This window comes from Lichenostomus cassidix, chromosome 11 (assembly GCF_008360975.1).
Source record: "Lichenostomus cassidix isolate B80296 chromosome 11, HeHo_3.0, whole genome shotgun sequence".
Taxonomy (NCBI): Eukaryota; Metazoa; Chordata; class Aves; order Passeriformes; family Meliphagidae; genus Lichenostomus; species Lichenostomus cassidix.
This window is the reverse complement of record NC_139492.1, coordinates 7,225,463-7,239,927: the sequence shown is the minus strand read 5'-3', so window position 1 is coordinate 7,239,927 and position 14,465 is coordinate 7,225,463. Positions and strand designations below refer to the sequence as shown.

The window sequence follows — 14,465 nt, the reverse complement described above, 5'->3', positions numbered from 1 at the left end:
TCTGCCACATACGTGGATGTAGATATACCTATTTTCAGTAGATATCCCTACCCTCTTCTATTTACGGAGAAAGCTGTCAAAAGCTTCAGAAAGGTACCCCAGAAAGATGTAAATAGAAATAAAAAAGAGCAGCTATGAAGGCTAGTAAGTTTCCCCACGTTGTGGTGGGGGGCTGGCTGATGGGAGCCAGCCGGTGAAGGACCACCAGCCTCATGTGCTGGGATGGAAGGGCTGTGGAATGAGCAGATGGGACAGGTTGCTGCTGGAGAGTCAATCCATGATCCCTGCGAGGCTCACTGCGGTCTTTACTTTATTCTGCTAAGGAACAGATAGAACTGTTATAAATGTTTAACTTTTTTTTCCTTAGTAAAAATAGCTTTAGAAGCAAACAGGAAATTACAGACTGAGGAGTGCAATAAAGAGGGGAAAAAGTCAGGCAGCTACCTTGCTGTGCTTGGATTTGTCTATAAATACAGCTCCACGTGGGGTGTCGCTCGCCCAAAGGCAACCAAACCGCCCCCAAACTGGCGGGAATGGGGCACGGGGGTGCAGGGGGGCATCTCCCCTCCGGCGAGGGTGGCGCACCGAGGGTCGGAAGAGAGGCCGGCGGTGGCTGAGTACCGAGCTCAGCTGGCACGGAGCGGCGGGAGCGGCGGGGGGAGAGGCGGGGGGAGGAGCGGCGGCGGGGGGAGCGGCGGCGGGGGGAGCGGCGGCGGGGGGAGCGGCGGCGGGAGCGGCGGAGCGCCTGCGCTGCTCAGCGCCGCCAGCAGGTGTCGCCCCGCGCCGACCCCTCTTCCACGCCCGCCCGCCAAGATGGCGGCCTCGCCCCTCAGGGAGCTCCCGGGCGGCTCGGTGCGGCAGAGCGCGGCTCAAAGGCCCCGGGATTCCATGACGGGATAGTCTTAATGGAAAAGATAATATACATGTGGTAGTTTCAGGCTTCCTTTGGTGTGCCAGCCCAAGCTGCTGCCCGGCTCCCTCCCGCTCTCCTGGTGGCGGGTGTGATGAGCAGTTCAGTCACCAGCTCACGCTCTTTCTCACACACCTTCGTCTCACCCAACAGTAAACTCAGGCAGAGGCTGCGAAATACGACCCAAACTGAAAGCCTTTCTTTACGGTGGTGAGACACTGGAACACGTTGCCCAGGGAGGCTGTAGTTGTCCCAGCCATGGAAGGGTTCAAAGCCAGGTTTGTTGAGACCTTGAGCAATCGGGTCTAGGGAAGTGTCCCTGCCCATGGCAAGAGGGCTTGGGACAGAATAATCTTTAAGGTCCATTCCAACCACTTAGCATTTTATGATTCTATAAAGAAAAAAAAAAAGCATCAAAGAATACACACTTGGACCTGCATGGATCTGTGGTAGGGAGAAAGCTTTTGATGCACTTGTCCCTCCTCCTGCCAAGCTCCCTGGAAGGCTCATGGCCCCAGTCTAACAGTCCTGCATGAGCCCTAGAGGAGTCTGAGCCTCCTTGAACCTTCCCAAAGCTGGCCTTACCCTGTCTCAATTTGGGAGCAGAGATCCTCCTGCAAGGAGGAGAGAGTGACAACATTATGGAAGAAGGACAAGTGAAAGGGAGAGCGGACAGATTGATGACAGCATTGATGACTCCACCCTGCCTGTCTGAAGGGGAAGCTGCTCATCTCCTTCAGGAGACACATTGTTATTGCTGCTGATGGCATTGAATCACAGTGTTTCCTGCCGGTGCTCTCCAGCCTTGGTGCCAGGGAGGGGAGGTGCCCACCTCAGCTGGAACCAGGCTTCAAGTGTGTCTGGCATGTGCTGCTTCCTGGTGCTTCCTCTCCCTCCAGTCCACACTGGGAACAAAGGGTCCCTGGTGCAGGAGCTATGATCCACATCACACCACCTCCTCACTGTGCCCTGTGTCCCACCCGCTCTGTGCTCCTGCCTGGCATCCTTGCTGTAGGCATTCCCTGAGGTTCACTCCTCTAATTGCCAGCTGTGGATGTTCCATGGCAGACTGCTCCTATCCCTGTCAAACCAGCCCTTCCCAGTGGCATATAAGGAGCCTTCTCAGTGCTCTGGACCTGCAGTCAACAGAGTTGGCTCTAGTCTCCCATGGGGAAAAGACCCTGACCCCAAACTGCTCTTCGCCCACTGCAGAGTGCCTTGAACGTCAGCCTGAAACCCTGTGGAGCTGCCTGTGGAAAACTGAGATCTTTACCCTTTGCTACTGGCTGGAGAAGGCTAGAGGGGATCAAAGCAGGCCTCTTCTGTACCTGGAAGTAGATTCAGGGAAACTGTCAGACCCTGAGCAGGTTGTAATTTCCCTGTTGGAAATACCAGTAAGGTTAAGGGCACTTTGAAAGCACTTGGAGAACTCACAGTGGGTCTGCTTGAGTTCAGTGGGCAACACAGCCCAGCTGTGACAGGCATCATGACAGTTGTTCCCAGGGAACGCCCATGCAGCTCTGTAAGGCACTGACTGGAGCTGGAGATGCATCCTGGGGCTATTGCTCTGCCCAAGGGAGTGCTGAGCTAACTCAGCTGCTCCTTTGCCTGCCTGCTCTGGAGAAGCAAACTGCAGGCAGGTGAGAGCTTTCCTTCACTCTGGAGACATTCTGCCATGGGAGAATGGTTTGCAAGATCTGCTGGGATCTGCTGGGTAGAGGCTCTGCAAATGCTGGCTGTAAGTGTGGGGTTTTGGGGGAGGTTGGAGGGGCTGGATGGGAGCTTGGCAGAGTGTGCACCCAGGGGGAATAGCAATTCTGGGGGTCAAAGCTCCTGGACCAGAGTCCCTGACTGTTGCCCCAGGTAGGACCTAGGAGCTTTGCAAATTGTGGAGCAGAAACTGCTCCTGTGGTTAGAGCTGCTAGCCCTGCCTCCTAGCAGGGCATATTTGGGTTTAGCTTGGTTTTGGGAAGAGAAGGGATGAGTCTCCAGGTCAGAAGTGAGTCCCAGCTCTTGTCTGGTAATGGCTGGTTCTCGGTGGCATCCTCCAAGGGATGTACCAAGGGATGTACCCACTTCTCTTGGTGCAGGCTGGGCAGGTGTCTTATGGGTGCTGATTGCTCAGGCATGAGCTGGGCTCAGAGCAGGGACACACCAGGGGTGGTGTGGAACCATGGAGGGGGGTGTCTGTCTGTCGTCACAACCCTTACTCTGCCAAGCAGACCTGGAAAGAGAGCAGGCCTTGGCAGCTGTGACTGAGGATGGCATTTGCACTAGTGTGTGACTGTGTATTCCACAACTCCCTTGTCTCTGGAGAGGGGCTGGGGCAGGAAGGGTGTGGGTGCCCGCTGGCACGTCTAGCTCAGAGGTGAGCCTGCTGTCTCAGAGAGTACAGTAAACATGTGCTGTGGGGCTAAATGGCATGTAACATCACTGCCAGGAGGGAAGGTAAACAGATGACTCTTCTGTGCCATTAAATACGTGGGCTCTGGAGAGAGATGGGTCGCTTTTAGGCTGCTCTTCGGAAAAAGCTGACCTGTTCTTCTGTTCAGAGACTGTGGCGAGTTTTGAAGCAGCAGTCCTGAAACCACAGCTGGATTTCTAAGCCAAGAGCGCTTTCTTGTCAAGGAAGGCAGGCAGTGCCTAAACTCCAGGGAGAGAGACAAGAAGCTCCTCTTAAACCATTTAAGCTCTCTTGATGCCACATTCACAGAGGTGTGTTCCTGCCTGGCTCTGTGTCCTACAGGCTCTTGTGGGGGGTTGGGATATTTTCTCCAGTATGGTCACATCCTGCCAGCCAGTGCACCTGCCTAGTACTCAAAGCACCAGAATGCTGAGACCCAGCACCCAAGAGGGGAGTCCATTGCAGTGAGGAAACACCTTGGGGAGTGGGTGCACTGGGATGGTGTCTGATTGGGCAGGAGGCTGGGTTTCTGTCCAAGTCCTGCTCCTACCTGTGCTGGCTGTGTTCATGACTTCAAGGAGAAGTCTCTGGAGACTGTTGTGGAGGCATTAACCCAAGAGTGGTGTGCAGCACAGCCACTTCATGAGGCCTGGGGGCACCTGTGTGTGTCCCCTTTGTGGCCCAAAGTTAAAGGAGCCCAAAGCTGCTCAGACTGAGATGGGTGTCTTGGGTGAGTGCAGAAGCAGGACTTCATCTTGTTCTCTGGCAGTGATTGATGGCAGCTGAAACCCTGGCAGAGCTGAAACCCTGGGCACTTGGGGATGCCCGGAGCTAGTCTAGCAGCAAGTACTCTGCATGTATTGAGTCCAGCTGGCTTGTCTGGGAAGACACTGTGTGTCATCAAGGTGTGCCTTCATATCTGGGCAGACACTATAAGGCTGATATTTCCCTGCTTGCATTGCTTCTCTGTGGGACTGCACACTGTGAGCTTGGACTTAGAATCATAGAATGGTTTGAGTTGTAAGGGACCTCAAAGTTCCAACCCTGCTGCCATGGGTAGGAATGCCACCCACTAGACCAAGGTTGCTCAAAGCCCTGCCCAGCCTGGCCTTGAACACTTCCAGGGATGGGGCATCCACAACTTTTCTGGGCAACCTGAGCCAAGAGCCTTTGAGTAAAGAATTTCCTCCTAACATCTAATCTAAATCTCTTCTCTTTTTCCTTAAAACCACTCCCCCTTGTCCTTTCACTCTCTGCCTGCATAAAAATTTGCTCTCTCTTTTTTTTGTAAGCTTCCTTTAGGTATTGGAAGGGGTTCTAAGATCTCTGCAAAGTCTTTTCTGCTCCAGGCTGAACAGTTCTAACTCTGTCAGCCTGTCCTCATAGGAGAGGTGCTCCAGTCCTAGGATCATCTTCATGGCTTCCTCTGGACCTGCTCTAACAGGTCCATGTCATTCCTGTGCTGGGGATGCCAGAACTGGATGCAGTACTCCATGGGGAGTCTCATGAGGGCAGAGGGGGAGAATCACCTCTCTCAACATATGCTGCAGCCAGCCTGCCATGTGAATTTTAAAAAATTTTTATTCCTGTCCCTTCTTTCCCTTGTGGCACACATGGGTATTTGAGCCCCCAAGTGGGGCCTTTCTGATTTCTGGCCCTAAAAAATACCTCCTGTAAAGCTTCCTGATGGTTAACTGCAGGCTGTGGTTGCATGTGGCAATGAACAACATCTTGAATTGTAGCTGGAGACCTAGTAATTGAGTTGCTTCTGCTCCTTCAGATGGTGAGCGTGACCAGCTGTTGTTATGTAGTCTCTCCTTCAGTCCTTCTGGGAAATCACACCATGATTATATTTCTAGCTTAAGAAATTTTTTTCCCTAATCAGACTGGGCCTCACAAAGAGGTTGCCACTTAGTGGTAATTACTTGCTTTAGAAGCTGAATGTCTCCTGAGGATTGCAAATAGCGGATTATCAAATTAATTAGTTAAACCAAGATGTGCATTTGTGAAGCCAAGACCTGCTTTACTTGTGATCTGAAATAAAGGTTTAAATGTTATTAAACTGCATGCAACCCATTCTTGTCTCCCAAATGGGGAGAGAGAGCTAGTTCTGTCTTGAAGTGGCGTTGGTATGAAGGACTGCTTGCAGCTCTACTTGCTGCAGCCCTTATTGCCTTTTTTTCACAAACCCTGTTTTGAGCAAAATCTATCACTGGTTTTAAGGCTTGTTCTGGGTGGTGTCTAATGCTGCATCTTAGTGGCTTCCCCTGTTTTTGTAGGCTGCCAAGTGGAAGGGCTATAGGGTTGGAGTTGGACTTCAGTGACCCTTGTTGATCCTTTCCAAGTCAGGATATTCTCTGAGGGTTCACGGTGGATAGCTTGGTGGGATGTTAACATACCTTTCGTTTCAGGGTACAGCTTAAACTGTGGGATATCAGCATTATCTTCATTGCCATGTCTGTGGACATGGGAGCTGGTGGGGAACTCCAGTCTGGTGATGAGATGCCTGGAAGTAGATTCGGAGATATCCACTTATCAATGGGTTAGCAGGAGCCATAGATCCTGGAGTACTGCTCTGCTACAGCCCATTCCCAGGCTCTCTGTTCCCTGGGAAGTCTCACTGGCTACAGGAGGGTAGCCACAGAGAGGACTGCACCAGTGATCACTCTAAGCTCATGGAGATATTTTCCTAAGAGCTGTTGGCCACAGTAATGTAATCATCCTGCTAACATCCATATTGCACAACTTCCCCATAGTCAGGAGATGTCCTTATCTGGCATCTAAAACATCTGTCCTGTGTTGTTTCCAGCATAGCTGAATCCTATTAATAAAAGAATTGAGCATTTCCTGATTTGCACAACTGAAAATAAGCAGAACTCTGCTAAGTGTTGACTCAAAGGCAGAGGTCCTTTCCCTGCCTCCTACCTCTGTCTGTGCTCTCTCTCAGTTCTAGGTTGTGGTACCACTTCAGGCACTTGAGAAATACTGCAACTCTAGAAACCAGATCCAGGAAAGGAGAAAAGAAGAGAGGCAAAAGAGATGAGGGTCTGAAGTTAGAACCTCTGAAATCTTCGGAACAGTTGTACTGACCCCTCTTCTACCTCCTTTTCTTTCAACTCTGGGGAGTCCCCAAAGCCTTCAAAGGTTGGCTCCCATCCTTCTTAATGTCAGCATTTGCTGCCTTTTGCTATAAATTCACCTCTAGGACAGGCTGTGCTCAGCAATAGTCAGCTGCTGCTGAAGGTGGGTACCAAAGCAGTTCCCTTGGTGTAAAATTGCCCCTGAGTCCCATATAAAGGACCCGGCTCTGCTGGATGGGAAACTGGGGCAACCAGATCTCTGCCAGCATGGATGACAGGAGCCTTTTGCAGTGGCTTCAGCAATTAAACCAACCCTGAGGAACACACAGGCCTTGCGCAAGAGTGAGGAGCTGCTCCTGCAAGGAGACAGAGTGAGACTGTGCTGGGAACAAGCGTGGCATTGTTGTCAGCCTCAGTCAAGAGGGGCTTTTTAACACCCACTGAAGTGCTGGCTACAGCTGTCTCCCATGTGCCTGTGCGGGAAATGGATCTACAATGCAGAAGAGGGAAAGGCCACTTTGCCATTAAAAAGGAAACTATATTAGGATCCAGCCATGAGTAAACAGCAGGGCGATGTTCCCCTCAGCACTGTGCCATGGCACAGGAAATCACGTCACTGCCTCCAACTGGGATGGGGATGAGCTGAACTCAGGCTCTTCAGCCTGGAAATCCGTATGGGGGTAGGAGCTCCTGAGCTTTAAGTGCAGTGTAGGAAAGAGAGGAGGCGTGAGATTGGGCTCCAAGCTGCTCTTGTGTTTGACAGCCTCTATAAATGGCGCTGCCGACTTCCCTGCATCCTTTTGAGTGGTGTTGGCTTGGGAGCTTCTGGAGAGCTTTCTTTTTTCATGGAAAATGGGATGGCAACCAGGCTCTGAGTACCTATGTGGTGCAGGTTCTCTGCTCCATCCCCTTCATCCCTATGGGCTCTGGGGATGTCCCAGCCTTACCTGGCTCTGCATTGCCCTTTGTGCTGCCTGGGGAGCACGTGACTGTTTGCTGGTTTGTGCAGTAGCCCTCCTGCAGGAGCAGGAGCTTTGGCTTGCTACTGGAATAGCCCTGAAGAGCCCAGGCTTGGTACCCAGGCTGTTGATGAACAGACTTTTCTGAGACTTCAGATCACTACTTGGAGACTGGTCCCTTTGCAGACCCCAGGATAATTGCAGTGACCTGTTTGCTGGATAAAAATAGTTGTGTGCAGTGATGGTGCAATCACATGTGGTATAATTTTTGGGGTTGTCCTGTGCAGGACAATGAATTGGAATCTGATCCTTGTGGGTCCCTCCCAGCTCAGGATTTCTCTATGATTCTACAATTTGTGTTAGGCCTGGGCAGCCATGGCCTCTTGAAAGGAAACCTATGTGTAATGCTGCAGTTGTAGAAAGAGTAGGGACATTTCCATAAAACATCTGGGTGTGAGAGGCATGTTTGAACTCTTCTACCACCTTTTATTCTGTGATGCCTCCAACAGAAATAGCCTGGTACTTCTGATACTTGTCATGGTCAGCTGTGTGCCTGCTGCAGAAATATTGCTCTTGGTGTTCCCTCCTCTCTGGGACTGGGCCAGTCCCTAGGGATGTTCCCAGCACCTGCAGGAAGATATTGCAAAGGTTAGCCAAATGTAGCCATGCTTATTGCCTGGGAGATGTACTGTGGGAATAGATGAAGGGCAAAGCTACTCTGCAAATGTAGCCTTGTGCAGACCCTGAAAGCTGTGGTCAGAGGCTCTGCTGGGGAAGTATGGCAGACTCCTCACCCTCCTGCTATGAATATGAGGAAAGAAAGGCTCTCTTGTATCCACAGACAAGATCTAAGATCTCAAATTAGTTGTTGCAGATGACAACAACTAGGTCGTGCCTGTGCTGGGTTGTTAATACTTGTTGAGGTGGCAGGGATTTTCTCCTTCACCCAGTTTGGCATTAGCAACTGCTGTCACCTGACATGGGCATTGCCTACAGAGGCAGTGCTGCTGTGGGGAGAAGGTGACAGGCTGTTCGAGGCCATGGGAGACCCTCTGAAAGCAAAGGCTGTTTGCAAAACAAGTGCTGAACAGTGAGGCAGCTGCTCAGCTCTGGTCACTGTCAGTGCCACAGCCCCTTTTAGGAGGACTTCTCTGTGGCTTAAGGAAAGCAAACTGCAACCCTGCAGGGTCTGCCATCCAGCCTTGCTGCCAATAGGAAACACAGCAGCACACCAAGCAGCTGGTGGGTTGAATGGTTGGCTTTGGGGCTGCTCAAGTTCCGGGCTGCTGCTTAGGTCTGGAAACGTGCCGTGGCCACGTTTTGCAATGGGGTTTTAGGGCAAACTGTTGGCAGTCTTCCCTGGGAAAGGAGTATCTGAAGGTGGTCTTGAGATGGACTAGCTCACATAGCCCCTGCTGCTGGCCCTGTGGAGCTGGGTTTGAGAATGCTGTGTGACTCTGCCTCTTGAGCCAAGGCAGCAGAGGTATTGGTAGCAGTTGCTCCAGCTTCAGCAGGCAAGTACTGCTGTAGGTCCTCACATCCTGCCTGAGTCACCCTGCCTCTTGGGATGGATTGGTTTGTCTGACCTCTCCCATAAGTGGGGACAACCAAGCTCCAGCACCGTGAACTCCTTGATGGAGGGTCAGTCCCAACCGAGGCTGCTGAGACCATGCGCTGCTCGGGCTGGGGAGGCACTTTCTGGTCCCAGGCCCTGCATCTCGTGCCCAGGGCTCTAAGGTTTTGCCTGTGTGTCACTTCCCGCCCTGCTTCCCGTTACACAAAGCCTTTGTGTGTCAGCAGATCCTGGGATGCCCCGCGGCACCTGCCTCTCTCCTCTCTCTCCGCCTCTGTGGCTCTGCCCTTTCCCGTTGTCACTTCTGGAGGCTGCTGCCTGCCTGTTTGGTGACCTTCCCCACTGCTCGGGCAGTATTTTGGCCCCTGGCCATCTTAAACAATTAATGGAGGGGTGGAGAAACTTGCCGTGTTAAATTACTTCCTCCTTTGGGAGGGGGTGAGGTCTCCACATCTCTCGCCCGATCCCAATGCAGTTTGTTGCTGTTGCCTGAAGCGGTCACTGCTCTCTGTTTTCCTTCTAGAAGTTAGAAAAACAATATTTTAGAGCTCTCTCCCTGTATTTCTCGGCATTTTACTTAACCTGCAGCGGTACCTCAGGATCTCGCGGAGTGGAGAAACTTCTCTGGACTTAGAGAAAAACAAGCCGAGAGGAGGCGAGGGGGGAGGATTTTGCTGGAAACCTCTTTGGGAAGCTGGAGACCTTCTCGGGATGCCTGCCTTGTTCTCCTCTAGCAGCTATTTAGATCGTCCCGGGCGAAGGCAGCTCCCCGCCACGGCGCGTCTGCATTAAGCGCTCCGAGGGCCAGGCGCTCCGAGGGACGCGGAGAGCAGCGATGCCGTAAGGAGCAGCCCGGAGCGCTTCTGGCTCTGCCCGTGTCCGTAAGGTCCCCGCAGGGCTGGGGGATGCGGCACCCTGCTCTCGCTATGCCCCTCTGCCGTCTAGCGCTGGAGTTGGCTGTCAGAGAAACCTTCGAGGTCCCCTGCTCAGCCCCGGTAGTGTCATGAGTTAGATTAGTTGGAGCTGTGCTGGGGGCGGTGAGGGCTTGGATTACAGTCCAGAACTCAAAGTGCTTCGGTGGTTCACGTCGGAGGGGAGAGGAGACGCCCCGTCGCACACATGGAGGAAAAAGAGAAAAAACGCTGTCTTTGGAAGTGAGGGGAAATAAAGGAGGCCGGGAACATGGTAAGGAAATCTCTGCGAAGGGCTCTTGCCCTGGGCATGAGCAGGGCTGTGCGGGATGGAGCTGCTATCGGGGCAGCCTGCCTGGAGCCAGCGCACGGCGCTAATGCCGGGAGTGGGAAACAGCTCTTTTGGCATTTCCCGTTACTCGAGTGGCATACTGTACTCCTGGTGCCAGTCCTGGGCGGTGGCTGCAGGGACACGGACCTCTTGTTGGCATTGACCCCTGCGAGGTGCCTATCGGGGTGCAGTGCTGGAGTAAGGAGCTGGGATGGGTCAAGTCCGGCAGAGTCCTGAGCTGCCTGGATGCTGGGCTCTCCTCCTTGCTCTCGCTCTTTGCCAATCCTTCTGTGTGGCCCTGGGCATTCCCCTCTTGCAGAGCCTTTTCTCCTGCCCAGAGTGGGCATCCAGAGAACCCCTGAAGCTGCACAGGGACCCTTCCCTTTCAGTGACAGGTTCTGCATGTGCGGATCCTTGTTTGGAGAGGGGAAAGGATGGTGAGCCCAGTGGGCAGCAGAGCACCCAGACTCCCTGGGAATGGCTGCAGGGCCAGTCCCCTGCCCAGCCACACTGCAACTGCCCTGCAAACAGAGGTGCCCAGCCCTGGGCTGTTGGCAGCTGGAGGGATTGCTGGCTCTGTGGTGACATCCCACTGTGCACCAGTCTAGCTTCTGATGGTTTGCTCCTAGGCTCAGGCTGAGATACATGTGCCCAGCAGCCCCAAATCTCCTAGAGGTGTCCTGCTATGTCATGGGCTGCTTCCCCTCAACAGAGGGAACAAAGTCCATGAGGGGGCAAGCAGCTTGCATTGCTGCTGTGCCTGGCACTGACTTGCTCTTTTTTAAAAGTTCAACTTCTGAGCCTGGAGTAACTTGACTTTCATCGAAGGATGAGTTGACCAACTTCTGGCTTCTGCAAGTTGAGCGAAGTTTGTAGACCCATGTCTTTTCCCTTTACCACCTTCCAGCTCCTCTGCAGAGAATCCTGTGGTGTTCTTTACCCTCACATGCCTATGTCAGACCCATGGTGTGCTCTCCTCTTCCATCCTTCTGTGGACGCCTGCAGGCATCTCACTTCTACTTCTCCACCCCAGTCAGAAGACCTCTTTCCCTCACCCCATACCTAGTGTGTTCCTGGCAATTTTTGGTCTATGCAGGTTATGTTATGAAGTTGAAATCGAAGAAGAGCACTGTTTGCGGGGCTGGGGCCATCCCTTGGCAATCCCATGGGCTGCATTTTGTCATGTGGGCTGGAGCCGCGCTTGTGAAACTCTGCCCTGGGAGGCCTGAGGCAGAGACCAGCTGCTGCTACTCTGCTCCTGCAAGCTGGAGATGACTTTCTGGTTCCCAAGTGCTTCATCCCCCGTTCAGGTCCTCCTTGATGTTGTTTTAATGTGTGATGCAAAAGCTGTCTGAAGCAGGGGTCTTTGTGCAGCCCAGTCCAGGTGGTTGGGCATTCAGGGACAATGTATCAGTGCTGAGGAGGGATCCTGTGCTTCTCAGGTGCTGAGTGCAGCTGGAAGGAATAGGAACCAGAGGCCAGGCTGCACCAGACCCAACAATGAGTGCTGGCCATATTGTGGACAGCTCTGGTCCACGGCAGGTGTCTGTTCTCAATGCTGTGGTAGACCAATCTGCATTTGGGAGGTGCATTTCTGTGAGCAACCAAGTTGTGGCTGTAGCTCCAAGCTGTTCTGATTGAGTTTTTTGTGTCCTGGTAAATAAACAAACCCCGCAGGCAAAAGATTTGGATCTCAGTGAATGTGTGTCAGTCTGCTGGCCTGCAGGAGACCTGCCATGGCCTCCAGCAGTCTGCAGGACTCTTGGAGATTTGGCTCCTGATGGAGGTCTGGCAAGACAAAACTTCTGGCTGCCCTGTTCTGTGTGAGGCAGGTGATTCCTCTTCATGGTATTTCAGTGTTAGAGCTGATGTGTGTGTATGGGTACAGAGGGTTGTGGCAGCTGGGAGATGTCCAAAGCACCAAATGGGTGAGACACCTTGGGCCAAAGCAGCCCACTTCCACTAGAAGTGACTTCTGCAGCTCTTCTCTTCTCTTCTCCATGAGGAGAGCAAGGCAGGAGCCTGGCTGGGCTCTATCTTGCTCACTCATTATGGCTTTTGTGACTTGGGGTTTGCCTTCATTCCCTGGTATTCCCAGGATTCACCTTTCCTGGTGCTTCCTGCAGAGAAGTTCTGGTGGCATCTTTATGCTGGTAGGAGAGAGGATAGGTTTCAGCAGAAAATAGGGTCTTTCTTTTATCCTCCAGTTATGTCTTCTCCCAGGGTGGGAAGCAAATGAGTCTGGGAATCACAAAGAGCTTTAAGCATTGGGGATCTTCTTTCTTTATTTCTGTGCCAAAACCATGAGCAAGCTGTTGGAACACAGACAAAGTCCAGAGACATAATCCTGAGCACATGGAAGCAGTTTGAGAGCACCTCCTCTAGGGTAACAAGGTTGACAACTTGCATTTTGCCCAGCTTCTTTTCAAAAGCACTGGGCAGGTGAACATGCTGCTCATTGTAACAATAAAAATAATGGCTAAATGCAAGTGACAGGCCAGCTGCATCCAGGTATCTCTACGCAGGAATTACTAAATGTATTCTAGTACCACATGGGAATGCAAGACAGCAGATGCTTACAGTGAAACAATGCAGGTGTCCAAGGAGGACTCTGTGCTGAGTGTCAGCACTTATTTTCTGAAAACCAGCATCCTGTAGCATAAACCACTCTGGCAGTGCTGCTGGCCATCCACCCCCATGCTCTCAGTCGGTTCTGAAGGCATACCTTTCTAGCAGAAGGGATCATAACATGAGAGCCTTGTCAACATTGCATGGTTCATGGACAAGATAGCCAGATGTCTGCCACAAGATGTCTGCCTCTAAATTCTAGAGCTCAGGCGCAAGTGCCCAGCTCACAGAGCTTCATTTTCTAGTTTCATCTCAAACATAACCCTGTCTGCAACCAATCTGTGTAAAGCTTTAGCCACCCTATAGGCTGTGCACAGCCCAAACCTGAGCATTGGTGCAAAGTGTGGGTGGAAGTCACATCTCAGGGGCTACGGGCCCCTTTAGCACTGAAGTGCTTAAAAAATCTCTGTTGAAACCATCAAGGTGTCTTCTGCAGAAACTATAAACTGAGCCCACCTGTAAGCACTCGTACCAGAGTGCTTTTTGTTCCGAGCTGTCTACATGTGACACAACCTCCTGTTCCAGTCCTGCAGAACTCCGTGTAGCCAAAAAGTGACTAGTGGCACCGGGATCAGACGTGTTGCTGACTGAAGAGTAGTAAAAAGCGCGGAGAGCTTGCCAGGGTAACGCTGCCCACTTCTGGCCATGGGCTGCTCCGTGTTTTCTGCACCACTCATAGTACGTGGTTTGCAGCTGAGAGAAGTGAGTGGACATGCCCTTGTTGACTCTGAAGGTTTGACCATGCTAATACCTCTCTGCCCTACCAAGTGCCTCATCTCTGTTGGCTGGCTTAGTCTTTCATTAAAATATTAACAAAAAATGGGGCCTTTCTTGTGGTAAATGCTGGTTTCATATGTATCCTATTTTTTGCATCACTGGACACCAAGCTGAAACTTCCAAGATCAAAGCAGTGCAGAATGAATCTGAAAGTCTTTCTGTCTGCTCAGATTTGCCATCCTGCTATCGGCCTGGGAAGCCCAGAATGAACTCTTGCTCCAGCTGGTGCAACTAGCCATTGATTTGAATGGAATAAAATGGCTCAGCTGAAGAGAAGACTTGCATATGCTCCTCCTGGACGCTGGTGGATGTGGTAGATGGGAGTCTCTATGGGGCCTTATAGGCCTGCAATGGGGCACACTGCTGTGGCAGGATGGTGGTTTGCATGGTGCAGAGAAGGGAAGGTGCTGGAGTTCTGGTGACCTTAGCTAGGTGTCCACCTTGAGCTTTGCAGCCTGTGATAGGTGTGGCAGAGCCTTCCTGACCAGGTTTCTTCAGGAGGATACCTTCCCTGATGCTACTTGTCAAATCTCAGTGCCTCCCAACAAAACCCCAGCACTGCTGAGCCTCCAACATCGTTAAAGGATGTGGGTTATTTGCTGTCTGTTGTCATCTTGCTGAATACATTTACCTTTTGAACAAGGTCCCTCTCATATGTTCAGGAGGCTGGTATGCAGACCCGTTAATGGATCAAGGGGAAAAATGCCTGTGGATGTATTCTCCTTTGTGTTTGGGCTTATAACCACCCACGTTTTGGCATACATCCCTTCTGTGCACAAAGATCTTTTAGAAATTGCTAGTTAAATCTCCACCCTCCTTTGATATGTATGGAAATAATGGGACACGTGAGACTGTTTTCTGTTTGGAAAGAAAAATCTATAAAGGGAGTAGC

General features: G+C 51.8%; 1 protein-coding gene across 3 annotated transcripts in view; it reads left to right on the top strand.

The window, feature by feature from the left end:
* The first annotated feature begins 2,570 nt into the window (after positions 1-2,570).
* PLEKHG4 (pleckstrin homology and RhoGEF domain containing G4) overlaps positions 2,571-14,465 on the top strand; it is a 91,276-nt gene continuing 79,381 nt past the window's right edge. Inside the window, exon 1 of one of the 3 annotated variants that reach the window (XM_085071647.1) lies at positions 2,571-2,648. In XM_085071647.1, coding sequence (XP_084927773.1) covers positions 2,586-2,648 — 63 coding nt within the window. In that variant the 5' untranslated portion in view covers positions 2,571-2,585. Of the gene's footprint in view, positions 2,649-9,960; positions 10,112-14,465 lie in introns of those variants that run through there. The other 2 variants (XM_085071648.1, XM_085071649.1) reach the window with 2 other exon arrangements.